At 42.5% G+C, this 13,322-nt stretch overlaps 1 protein-coding gene across 2 annotated transcripts in view; it reads right to left on the reverse strand.

Annotated features, from left to right (window-relative positions):
• DCTN5 (dynactin subunit 5) overlaps positions 1–13,322 on the reverse strand; it is a 30,472-nt gene that overhangs the window by 11,344 nt on the left and 5,806 nt on the right. The window contains exons 3-6 of one of the 2 annotated variants that reach the window (XM_042921088.1): positions 12,373–12,491; positions 9,203–9,314; positions 4,601–4,703; positions 24–1,391 (exon numbers count right to left, since the gene is read on the reverse strand). In XM_042921088.1, the coding sequence (XP_042777022.1) occupies positions 1,294–1,391; positions 4,601–4,703; positions 9,203–9,314; positions 12,373–12,491 (432 nt within the window). In that variant the 3' untranslated portion in view covers positions 24–1,293. Of the gene's footprint in view, positions 1–23; positions 1,392–4,600; positions 4,704–9,202; positions 9,315–12,372; positions 12,492–13,322 lie in introns of those variants that run through there. The other variant, XM_042921089.1, reaches the window with a different exon arrangement.

Consider the following 13,322-nt stretch of genomic DNA (forward strand, 5'->3'; position numbering starts at 1 on the left):
TAGAGAAGGATCACCTTCAAATAATCTTTGAAGTCAATCTTTTAATGCACAAACAAAAAAAAAAAGACAAACCAGAAAATAGTTTTATATTGACGTAGTAGAGATCATCACATATAGACACTTTAACCCCACAACCAGATATTAAGTTAGGACAGCTCCTGCTAGATCCTTAATCTTCAAGGCTGAACTATCCTACCCTGTTCAAAGCAGAATCAGAGCATTGAGCAAAGCCAAGCTTCTCAGGCCTTCCCTTCTAAATCCTTTTAGACCAAAGGTCAGAGCAGAACCAAGCAGGATTGTGTTATTACCCAAGAGATGGTAAGAACAGCACTGGTAAATTCATTTACTCCTTGGGACTCTGTGCCCACAGAATGATTTAAGAGGCCCCTGTATATATACATGATCGGGTCCAGGTACAAATAATTTGGTCTTAACTGTGACGTTTATGGCAAATATAGAGTGGGTGAATGGTTCTAGGTTAGAGAACAATTGTCACAAATGCTACGTCTTCAAGGAAATAAGGCATATGTTGCTGCCTCTAAATACTGTTAGCAAGGAGTGACTGCCAGACTAGCCCATCCACGTGGGAGACTCAAACCTGGGTCTTTGCAAAAATAAAACCTGGGTGCTGAGGGCCTCCCCTCTAGTGAAAGCCAAAGGCCCTAGATCAGAATGCTAGAAAGTCTTTTATTCATCACCCTGGGTTAAAAGGACAGTTAAGGTCATTTTGGGAAGGAGAGAAATGCTAACCACCCCTCCCTTGAAGTTTCAGTAGCAAACAGGAATCTGGGCTCTGAAAAGTCACTCTTTTTCCCCCCATGAGCAACTGGGGCAACTGGCCAAATGTGTTAGCTCAGGAAAGCCGAGAGCGATCCATGTGAGCAGCTAAAGGCTGAGAGCAGCACACCAGCTCCATGACCTCCACGCTGGGACAGTGCTGCGCTCGGCGGGCCTATTTCAGCAGGATCCAGTCATCCACGGGACCAAGGGGTGGGAGTGTTGGGAACAGATGATTCTGTGTTCCACAGATAATGGTATGGAGTGACTGTTAATAGATAAGGTTTAAGTACAGCATTTGGACACAACGCCTCCAGGCGTTCTGTTATTAAAGTCTTAAGAGCTTAGAACCTGGAAGGATTGAGAAATTCTAAAGAATTAAACAAAACCAGACAAACAAAAAAAGAGGGTGGAAGATATCAAAGACACTAGAGCTCTTTGTAGATGCTGGCTGGCTCACTTTGTCCCCAAGTTCATCTTAGAGCTCAACCAAATTCAAGACACAAGGCAGAGACGTTAGACCTGTGTCAAGGGCAAAAACTTCTGGTAGTAGCTCTTGGTGACGTCAATCATCAGCTCCTGGGTACATTCTGGGAGTTCCCCTGAAAACAGTCCTGGGGAAAGAAAGACCTGATCAACCAACTGGAGCCGGGGGAGGACAGCAGCTCTGATTTCGTTTAAACCCCTATAGGCCCCTTTTCTTTACTCATGAGCATCTAAATCCAAGTCCTCCATCTTCAATGCTAGCAGAGTAGTTCTACTGACCACATCTCTGAGATAGTATTTGTGTGTGTGTCGGGGGGGGGGGGGGGGGGGGGGGGGAGACAAAGAATACAATTCCCTGAATGGATAAATAAATTCCAGGTAAAAAAGGTTATTAAGGCATCTCTGACTCCACTGGAGGTTGTTTTAGGATGGATTTGTCCATCCCCTGGATTCTGGTGTGACACCTACTGGGCAAAGCCAAGGTGAACACACTTTGAGGTAAGAAGCTGCTCTGCTGTTCATACAGTGAAACATGCAGTCCCCAAACCTGCTACATACAAGTCGTGGATGGGAGTAGAACAGAAATATCCTATAGAAAGACAAAAAATTGTATTTAAGGATTTCCAGGAAAAGTCACTCCCATATACTACGGGTGGAAGTGTACGTTCATACAACTGTTTTGAAGAGCAATTTTGGAAAATCTAGCAAAACTTTTAAAAGTTCATACCCTGTGACCTGACAATCCAACTTCTAAGAATTTATCCTACAGATAACCTTGCCCAACTGAACAATACGTGTACAAGAATATTAACGCAGCAAAGTTTCTAATACTGAAAAACCAAAGGCAACATCTGATGATCCATTACACCATTACTGATGAGTTACACTGTGGTACATTTATGCAACGAAAAACATGTAACCATTAAAAGGAATGAGGGGACTCTCCACATACTGACAAGAAAAGATGCCCAAGATACACTGTTAAGAAGGCAAGTTTCCAAACAGAATAGAGAGTGTGAGTCTGTTTACACAGGTGTAAACAGTCTCATACATCTGTATTATGTACACAAGTATATGTATATATGCATATGAATACGCATACATACACATCACACATACAAGAACAAATACATGCACTTGCATATATAGAAAGAGAAAGTAACAGGTACAATGGAAAAAAGGTCTTAAAAATACAAAATTCTCACAGTAACTGTTTACAAATGAACAGCCATGTTAGATTTGCAAGCCTATGTTTGGTCTGCATAGTATTTAATCTTTTTAAAAAGTTAGCCAACATTTAAAAGTCCAGGGATATCACATAAAAATTCAGATTTTTAGCTCCTCATGAAACATCAGAAGATCTCACAATGTTAGGTTTGTATTCTTAGATAGCTACGACAGGCTATTACTTCAGTCACTTCTGTCTGACTCCTGTAGGCAATTTTGGCCAACATTCTTTCCAGATGGTTTGTCTTTCACTTTGTTCCACTAGTCAGTTTCATGCAGTGGAGCCCTCCAAAAATGTGCCAGTCTTCCTGCAGCCCTACGCCTCTTTATTCAAGATGGGGATTTCCAACAGCAGTATCAAGATAGTTAGCATGTTTGTGAAACTACTGCAAATGAACACGGGAAGCATCTTGTCACAGTGCAGAAAGTACAGGATTCTAAATAAGGGGTCTCAAGTGCTAGTCAAGGCTTTCCCACAAACCAGCTCTGACCCTGTGGACACCCACACCTTTCTATTTCCCCCATCTACGCAATGATCTCTAAGGTCTCAGGCAGCTTGAATCCTCCATCAGAACCTCTAAAACACAGTGCTTATTTGGATTTCAAATACGAAGTGGTGCCTCCCTGCCTCTTCCATTGGTGTCCAAAGACCATAGGTGGTGCTAAGGACCTTGAAAAAGTTAAAAGAGATCAAGATATTTCTCTGGCGGGGCTCCCGGGTGGCTCAGTCAGTTGAGCATCTGACTTCTGCTCAGGTCATGATATCACGGTTTGTGGGTTTGAGCCCCACATCGGGCTTTGCACTGACAGCATAGCCTGCTTTGGATTCTGTCTCCCTCTCTCTCTGCCCCTCCCCTGCTCTCTCTCTGAACAATAAATAAACATTAAAAAAAAAAAAAAAAAAAGGATATTTCTCGGGCAATATGCTTCTCACCTCAGAGCAGATACCTGTTTGACAATCAACCTAAAACAACTGTAAGGGCTGTTCTGATCCGCACTTGCTAAGAATGATTAAGCTTTTCCACAATGGGAACCCCATAAGGGAGAATGACTCAGCAGGGCTCTCCTTCCTACTCTGCAAAGGCAAAAGTGCACCAAAGAGCAGAATGGTCAACTTCTTCCCCAAAGAATCTGAGTGGATGATTCTGTACATCTTTGAAACTCACAGTCGATGGTCTGAGTAATGAGTTTTTTAATTGGAAAAACAACTAAACCACTCAGTGGTAGATCTCATATACTGTCAAATCTCTCTCTACATAGCATCATCCATCTGTGAATCTCTGGGGTGCCTCTGTACATGCTGCATGAGTTCAACCATATAAAACAACACAGAAAAGAGACTGTCTTGGACTGGGGGCAGGGGACATGAGGTTTTCTTCTTCCTTCTGTTTTCCAGTGTTTTCCAAGTTTTCTAGGATGAGAGTGTAGGACTTTTGTTTGCTCACATGCTTGGCCACTTGGAACTCTGAGCTCATGAGGGCTTTACCTGAGGGCATTCTGTCAGCCAAGGTCGAGATGGGATATATTTGCTCTTCTCAGGTGTCCTAGTGCTATCATTGGCCTTAGACTGTTTTATGTCAACTTTTCAGGTTGGACATTCCTTGGCAGTGTGGGAAGTACAAACCCCCAGCCAACATGAAGCCATAGTTAGAATTCTGTGGACAGACTTTTCTTTTTCCACCCAGAGCCCAGGCCAAGAGAGACTTGCGTCTTTGTGCCTTTTTCCTGTCTAGTAGCAGGTTTATTCTATATCAACTTTTTATTGAGAGCTCACACTTCAGGAAGATCTCTCCACCATGCGTGAATGTAAGGCTTTATCTCTGGTCCCCACAGCAGTATCAAACCCTAAACCACTCTATTATGAAGATGCATAAACCTAAACATGCTTATGGTATGGGTGTACTTTCCTCTTTGCTTGAAATTTCCTGGTGAACCCAATTACACATTTAAAAAGATACTGGTTACGTTTTAGATAGCATTTCAAGGGAATCTGTCGCAGGAGCATCTTTTAAATGAGCTAGATCAACATATTGTCAGAGACAGAAGTTGCACCCATTATTTTTCCGACGGAAAAAGAACTTGAGCTTTGAATATCAACACCCAAGCTTACCTGGGCAGCCGGAGAAGACAGTGAATGGCGGCACCACAGTTTCTGGGGGTAAAACTGTGTTGTCAAGAATTTTGCAGCAATCTTTCAATACACACCGGCGCCCCTGAAATGAAAATCTTGTCACTAAGAAACAGATCAGGAAATGGAGTACAAGTTGTCCGATCTGCTGTGTAGAAAGCTATTTTGTATTTTCTCCATTCCTGATATCATACCACAGACAGGGACAATGGCAAGAGGTTTGGCCACAGTTCTCTACTTTGGGTGGCATTTGACAAGCAGGAGGAGGTAGGGGTGTTAGTGTGTGCGAGTGTGAGTGTGTGTGTGCGCACACGTGTGTGTGTGTGTGTGTGTGTGTGTGTGTGTGTGTGAACTCAGGGAGGGGGTATGCTAGGGACAGTTCAGGTTATCTTAAGCATTATAGACTGAAATTCAGTCTTCCAAGAATTGTACAATTTCCTTTCCTTTTTCTTTTTTTGTCATTTAGTGGACATCTATCATTTTGCTTGTCCAACATTTGTTCCCCTTTCTTCTGGTAACAGAACCTACATTGACCCTTGGTTACCACCCCCTGCCCATCACAGTCCCCTATCCTAACCCCAAACTCCAAGCCTGGCCATGGCAACTGGTTTAGGGAATGAGCCAGATCAGTCTGATGAATCTGAACATCAGGGCTTTTGCTGGGACTACTGGGAAAAGAAGCTCTCTCCAATGGAGTTTCCGAGAATAGGACAGATGCCTGGACCAGCTGTGTTGTTTCCATAAGGGAAAAACCTGCCTGAAAGTCTCCTAGAGGAAAGCGGGAAAGAGAAGGAGACTAATTCTCATGACATCAGTTGAACCCCTGAAGCCATTTTATGCACAGAATTAGGATCTACTTCTGTACTCTTGGTTCATATCAGCCAATATGTTCATTTTGAAGGTTTCAGCCAAGCCTTATGCTTGACTTTATCCACTGCCTTCACTTTTCAATTCTGCCATAACCCACAGAGTTCTGAGGGCAAGAAATAAGGTCTGGTAGATTCATCCGTTTCATGGGTTAAGGCAAAGGAGAGGCTTCTATATACAGATTAGCATTGTGCCTCAGACTACCTGCAAACTAAATGAAAGTTTTGGTCTTTATTGACTGCATTTACATTACCAGGCCCTATGAGTTCACTTGTGTTTTGGTCAGTTGGTCTGATAAAGCACATTTGGCTGACAATGTGGAATTCTTAACTATCAGGACAATGCTAATGTATCCAGATCTCAGATTTTACCAAAGGATATGAAAGCTATATAAAAAATTTCCCCATTACTAAACACCCAAATTGGACACCTAGGTGGCTCAGTTGGTTGAGCATCTGCTATCAGCTCAGGTTATGATCTCAGAGTTTGTGCTTTTAAGCCCTGCATCGGGCTTACTGCTGTCAGCACAGAGCCTGCTTCAGAGCTTCTATTCCCCTCTCTCTCTGTCCCTTCCCCACAGTGTGCTCTCTCTCAAATATACACAAAACATTAAAAATAAATAAATAAGTACCCAAATCATAGGTATTTCCAGGAATTTCCAGGTAGATTGTCACATGAGTTTTTTAAAAAGCTTATACCTCTAAGTCTGAATTTTTTAAGTGACTGCTAAGCTGTCTCTGGCTAGTGGACAATAGCCTTGGCAATACCTGACAATATCTGTAGCTCAGAAACAAGTTGCAGCTGTAGCTCTTCGTTCACTCTTAGAAAGTTCTCTCCCATAATTGCCTCCTATTGGCAATTTCTTTTTTTTTTTTAATTTATTTATTTTTGAGAAAGAGAGAGTATATACATGCATGCACAAGCAGGGGAGGGGCAAAGAGAGGGAGGGAGAGAGAGAATCCCAAGCAGGCTTCGTGCTGTCAGCATAGAGCCTGACGCAGGGCTCAATCTCACGAACCGTGAGATCATGATCTGAGCTGAAATCGAAAGCTGGATGCTTAACCAAATGAGCCACCCAGGCACCCCTAATGGCAATTTCAAAAATACAGCAGCCAGCCAGCTCCCCTGGTGATTTCCAAATGAACTCAAAGACATCCTACGGCACCTAAGCTCCTAATAATACAGACTAAGCACATGGGGCACTGAGTGAAATGAAACAGAATATGCTGTGTCAGACATGCTACACTCACATATAGGGAATCTGCAGACAAAGGGTCCTAGGAAAAGAGCAATGTGAATAAAACTTTGCTCTGTGTATCACCAGCCACCACACCTGCTGTAGTAGGCACCTGCCAAGTCCACTAGCTAGCCATTCTGCTGACTCAGACAAATGATGCTTAATCAGCTTTCAGAGCATTCTGGGAAAACTGATCAATTAAGTAGCAGCAAAAGTAAAAACGCCAGTACTTCTTAGGCATGAGTGGATTGGCAACAGATGAAGAGGTTAAAAGCTGAAACTACTTCTTTATTCTTTCGTGGTGAACTTTTCAAGGAGGAGTCAAGAACTACGTGTTACCACTATTACAGCTACCTTTATCTCCTTATACAAGTTATTTAGCATCTCTGAGCCTTGGTTTCCTCATCTGTGAAACAGGACATAAAACCAAACCTGCAGGGATGCTCTGAGGATTAGAGATAATAAATGCAAAGCTCACAGTACAATAACGATGCCTGTTAAGATTGCTTGTTAGTCTTTACCTGTAAGCATTCAGGCAGTTCTGATTGACATCTATACCTTCACACATCCAAACAAGAGTTAGAACACCAAATGGGTGCTAGAGGAAGGATCTGTGGGTCATGAGGTCAGCTGGACTCAAAGAATTCCTGCTAGCTCCGAGATTCTAGAATTCTAAAAGAATTTTTCTCTTGAGATTACTTGAGGATTTGTAAAGGCTCAGCAAATAAATACTGCCAATACCCAACAGTGACTATTTCATGAACTGATGTATCAAAAAGTGGCCTAAAAAGCAAAATACAGGACAAGAAGACTAGAATTCCCTAAGCACTGGGAAGAGCATTTGGATCTCAACATTTCAGATATTTTGCTCTGGGGATAAAGGACAGGACTAACACCTAGGCTACTATGAGGATGTCATCACTTTGCTGCAGAAAATGTCAGAAAAAATCCAGCTGTGGGGTGCCTGGGTGGCTCAGTCAGTTAAGTATCCGACTTTGGCTCAGGTCATGATTTCATGGTTTGTGGGTTTGAGCCCCGAGACAGCACAGAGCCTGCTTGGGATTCTCCCTTTCTCTTTGCTCCTCCCTGATTCACGCTCTCTCTCTCTCTCTCTTTCAAAATAAATAAATAAACTTAAAAAAAGAAAAGAAAGAAAAAAAGAAAAAGAAAAATCTAACCATGGCTTAGAAAACCAACTCTTGTTGGACAGGATGAGTTTCACTATTTTCCCCCTTCAACATCATGTCAAACTAAAGACTCTCTGTCTCTGATACATACAAAGGGACTCCTTTGGAGGAGAATGGTTGGCAAAACAACAACTTCCCTTAATTATGACTAACCAAGTCAGATTTCCACAGTCATGTGGCTCTCCACTACATGGTCCATCTTTGCTTGTGGCTTGTGGAATGTGACTGCATGGTTTCAGGATGTATTTTTTAATTTGTTTATTTATTTATTTTGAGAGAGAGAGAGAGAGACATCATGAGCAGGGGAGGGACACAGAGAAAGAGAGAGGAGAGAGAATCCCAAGTAGGCTCATGCTATCAGCTCAGTTCAATTCACGTGGGAGTCAAACTCATGAACCATGAGATCATGACCTGAGCCAAATCAGGAGTCAGACACTTAACCGACCGAGCCACCCAGGAACCCCAGATTCAGCAAGTATTCTGATACTTGAGTCTTGTCCAGAGCAGAGGGCTGCCTCTGCATTATTGGGAACAGCCATTTAAAAACATGAAAAGTTCTTGGCTTTCCCAAGAATCTAGAATTTGGGTACAAATTTAAAATATAGGAAACATCTTCCCTAAACCTTAAGGCAGTTCAGCTCCAGTCATTAATATTCTCACCCAGGATGTTCTCCTAAATCCCAACTGAAATCAAGCTCTTCATCTATGAAATACTAAGAAATCCAAATCTGTAAAGCCACGGCTGGATGTAACAAGTGGATGCCAAGGCTCTTATGGACCAGGGTCCTACAGGTTCCACTGAGAAAGGGCCACTTGTACCCTGCACACCCATCACCCTGAGCTACCTGCACTTTGCCTAATGTCATCCCCTTTGACCCACTAGACTGTACATTCCTGGAGGTAAGGCAACAGGTAGGCCATAGAATCGGCATGGCTATTCATGCCGCCTGGGTTCGAATCCCAGCTCTACCACTTAATAGCCCTGTCAAATCCCCTAATATCTAAGGTCTTCAGGCTTCTCACTCACAAATAGGGATAATAATAGTACTATCACCCTTGGACGGTTATGAGGGTCAAATAAGATCATCAAAGGAAAGTTCAACATCATATAGAAGAGGTTTGGTAAAGTTTAGCCGTGATTTTTAACGCCTAAAAAACTCCAAATCCAACAATTCCAGTAGGCCAGAAACTACTTCTACCCTCCTCGGTCACAAAAGTGGAGGCCCACTGATGTGAGGGACGTGAGCTTGAGGGGATGGGAGGACATTTAGCCAGCCAAGACATCATACTCACAATCACACAGTTCTTGCCAACGTGAACGTAAGAGCCAATCTGAGCTGCGTTGACCACACAATCTTCCTCAATAAAGACATGGTCCCCGATATGTAAAGGAAAAAATGCAACACTAGAGAAGGAAAAGATGAACAAACAAAAAAAAGTCAAGGTGATGTGCTCTTGGTAGAGGTTTATAGAACTACAGACCATATTCTCAACTTTATCGTCTCGTCTTAATAAGACTGCTCCTAGTAAGGAAAGAACTCTCAGGCTAGGGGAATTCTATAATGTTGAAGATGAATGTGATTACTAGCTCAAAATCAGAAATATTAGACCAGGCAGTGTGCAAAGAAACAGCAAGGCAGAAGGAGCAAGACCTTCCAAGCTAAAAGAGCTGGCACCAAATGAATGAATGTTTTGCTCATTCCTGCCTCCTTGAAAATGCTCACAGGTCACATTTTCAGTAATCTGCTCTACAGGGCTTCAAGGAACTGACATCAGGTTTTGAGGATGTATTTTCTAGCATTCAGCATTCCAAACATTTGTATATTCACTGATTTTCCTGAATGCCTACTATATGCCAGACTCTACGCTAGGGAACTGGAGATATAATAGCAAGCAAAAGGTACATAACCCTGCCCACAAGGAGCTTGCAATCAAGAGAAGAGAGATTAAATAAATGATTATCTAAGTAATTAATTACAACTGTGATTAGTGCTACAGACGAAAAGCACCAAGATATGAGAGTATACAATGAGAGTATGTAACTACCTAAATTGGTAGTTTGGTAAAAGTTTAACTGAAAGTGATACGTAAGCCAAGACTTGAAAGATGAGTAGGAGTCAGGAGGCTTTCTCCAGACTACTGACATCATTCCCATTCTCTAGGATTCCTCAAATGTCATGGACAGGGGTTCTAGGATCGCATTTACAGGTAACTTCAATACATTGGGATATAAAATATTTGGACTGGAACTAAAATAAAGTAGTTGGATGCTCACTGGCTCTTTCTAGTCCTGCGTTCTATTTTGTCAGGAATATTTTATTGGAGACGGTATCTGTCCTCTGAGGATGTATAATTTATTTAAATCTTCCTTAATCCATTCGTATTTTTGATCTGCACCCCTTGTGTGACAATGAATTCCTTGATCTCATCACAGTCTACAGCAGAACCGTCATTTAATTTTAAATTAAAAATTCCAGGGACGCCTGGGTGGCTCAGTCAGTTAAGTGTCCAACTCTTGATCTCACCTCAGGTCATGATCTCAGGGTTTGTGAGTTTGAGCCCTGTGTCGGGCAGTGCAGAGCCTGCTTGGGATTCTCTCCCTCTCTCTCTGCCCCACTCCCACTCATGTTTTCTCTCTCAAAATATATAAACTTAAAAATTAATTAATTAATTAAAATTCCAAACCTGATATTCTTATCTGGTTCTATTTTCTATTATCTAGTTCTGGTACTGAGATATGTGGGACGGGAGTGGGGAGAATCCACACACACTCTCTCTCTCTCTTTTTTTCATGTTTTTTATTTTGAGAGAGAGAGAGACAACACACACAAGCAGGGGAGGGGCAGAGAGAGGAGAGAGAGAATCCCAAGCAGGTTCCATGCTCAGCACAGAGCCTGACATGAGGCTTGATCTCATGAATTGTGAGATCATGACCTGAGCCGAAATCAAGAGTTGGAAGCCCAACTGACTGAGCCATCCAGGCGCCCCCAAACTCACTTACTATTCATGTGTTTCTAGTTACACTTTTGTACTTATGTATTTCTCATGTGGACTATTCTCATTTATATATCCTTCCAATTCACCAATAAACCCCATGTTTATTATTTATTCTCGGTGCTTTCCTGGGACCATATCCAGCCCAGTAATGCCATTATCAGAAGGGAAAGTCAACAACTCCAACAGAGTACCTGTCACAGTATGGAATCACAAAAGGCTACCAAGAGGTTTTCTAGTTTTCCCCCAATTGCCTTCTGAGCTAATGAGCAAATGTTTTCATGTGAATGACTTACAGACTCCCTGCTCTAATTCCTGTATGTAATGGAAAGTCTGGAGTCTGACCTCATTCTGAGGAATGCAGGATCATTTCTGCATGTTCCTAGGTATTACAGTCTCAGTTGGTTGCTCTGTTCTCTGTTCCTCCCTAACCATGTACATAGCCCTATGACAGGAGCGTGACATTATGCAGTGGCTATCACATTACACTATCATATTTTATAGTAGTCATCTATTTATGCAATTGTTTCTCCCACTAGGTTTTGAGAACTTTGAGGCAGGAATGCAATTTCACCCATCTTTACGTACCCAGCTTGCATCCTACTGACTGACATAAAAAAAGCACTCAGTAAATGCTTGCTGACTTACTCAATAACATACAGACGGTGCCACAGGTAGAAGCCAGGAGGGAAAAGAGGGAGAGGCAAAAACAAAAAACAAAAAACAAATAAACCAAAGCCCAAAACCAGCACATTAGGCGTAGTGGACAGTTTTCCTGCCCTGTCCATGTCCTTTCTTGGGCAATCTTTATTCTTGGGCCCACAGTGGGCCTGACCTGACCCTGCCCTCCAGGTCACAACTGTTAAGACAGGGGTGGAGCACTCAACTCAAGCTGAGCCAATCAGATTTCCTCTCCCAAGATTTTGGAAATAAGACCTAAAATCCTTGGTCGGTATCCACTGAAGCTTAAATGGAGAATAGATATAAGTTAGGGGCTGAGGCAGCAAGGTTGGCTTCATGAGAAATGGGGGAAGACAAAGCCAATGTACAAGAGAGGGGAGGGAAGCAGAAACACAGAGACAAGGACAAATAAGAAACAGTATAATCTCAGTAAGAGAGTGACAGACCAGTCACCGTGATTCTGTCTAGCTGTCCAGGCACAGGCTCTAGTCCCTTGTGAGGCCTGGCACCTTCTCCTACCCTGAGATTCCATTAAATATGCCCCTGTCTCTTTTGCCAGAACCCCCTTTGCTTTTTTTTTCTAGGTTAAGTGGATTCTGTTTCTGGGAACCAACCAACAACTAAACTAAGACCACCACCACCAGAGTTGTGTTCATCAGAGTGAAGTCTTCTTTCATGTCCCAAACAACAGCACAGCCCTGCTCCTCACACCACACCTCGACACACGGAACACTCCACCAGTAGCAGATTCTTGCCCAAGACCCAAACAAGGTAATTAAATTGCATACCCTTTGCTGAATTTCTTGAAAGGTGGCCTTATGACACTCCGGCTTTTCACAACGCAATGACGTCCAACTCTCACATTTGCCAGATCCCCTCGGATAATACAGTCGTTCATCACAATGGTCTACAAAACAAAGCACATTTAAAAAATAACTACCAGTACAGCTGAAAACACAACAGAAAAGAGTAGGTAGCAAGACACCTACTGAAGTTATGTTTTGATCTACTGAGTAACGTGTTCTGGCAAAAGGGATAACTTGTAAGGTAAAAAGAATGGCCTTCGTAACACTGATTTAGTTGAAGAGGTTCCCAGTATATCCCACAAATAGGACTCACTGAATAAACAGACGTTTGCTGAGAATATGGTACCCCCCGAGTTCACTTACCTCCTCAGGTTCACTTGGTTCCACCTGTCCCCAAGCCTGACCTGCTACTTGCTCAGTGAAAGTCCAGGCTACCCCTACCTTTGTCCGACCTCCCAATACTACTATCTTCAACTTCATGCTCCCACAGGTAGACCTACTGAGTTTCTGGTTCCTCTTCCCAACTCTAGACTCAGATGAAGTGCTACGCTGCAGGGTATATCCAGCTTCCCCAAAGATTGCCTGGATGGGCTGCAGGGTGGATAATGTAATCAGAAGTTTGGGGGGGATTAATGCCCCATGCTTAGTAAAAAGTAGGCATTCTTGAAATGTCTTTTGAATAAATGAATAAATAGGGTAAAAAAAAAAAAAAAGAAGAAGAAGAAGTGCATATGGCTGTAGTTCTAGCCAAAAAAGTAAGCAAGGGACCAGGCCTTATATATGCTGAGCACAGAAGCTTAGGCTTATACCCCTAGAGGATATAAGGAATCAATGAAAGTTTTTAAGTGGAGGATTAACACAGTGAATCTTTAGTTTAAAAATACTACTCTGAAAACAGCCTAGAATCTACATGGAGAGAGCAGGTAAGACTG

The sequence above is a fragment of the Panthera leo genome, chromosome E3 (genome assembly GCF_018350215.1).
Source record: "Panthera leo isolate Ple1 chromosome E3, P.leo_Ple1_pat1.1, whole genome shotgun sequence".
Classification (NCBI taxonomy): Eukaryota; Metazoa; Chordata; class Mammalia; order Carnivora; family Felidae; genus Panthera; species Panthera leo.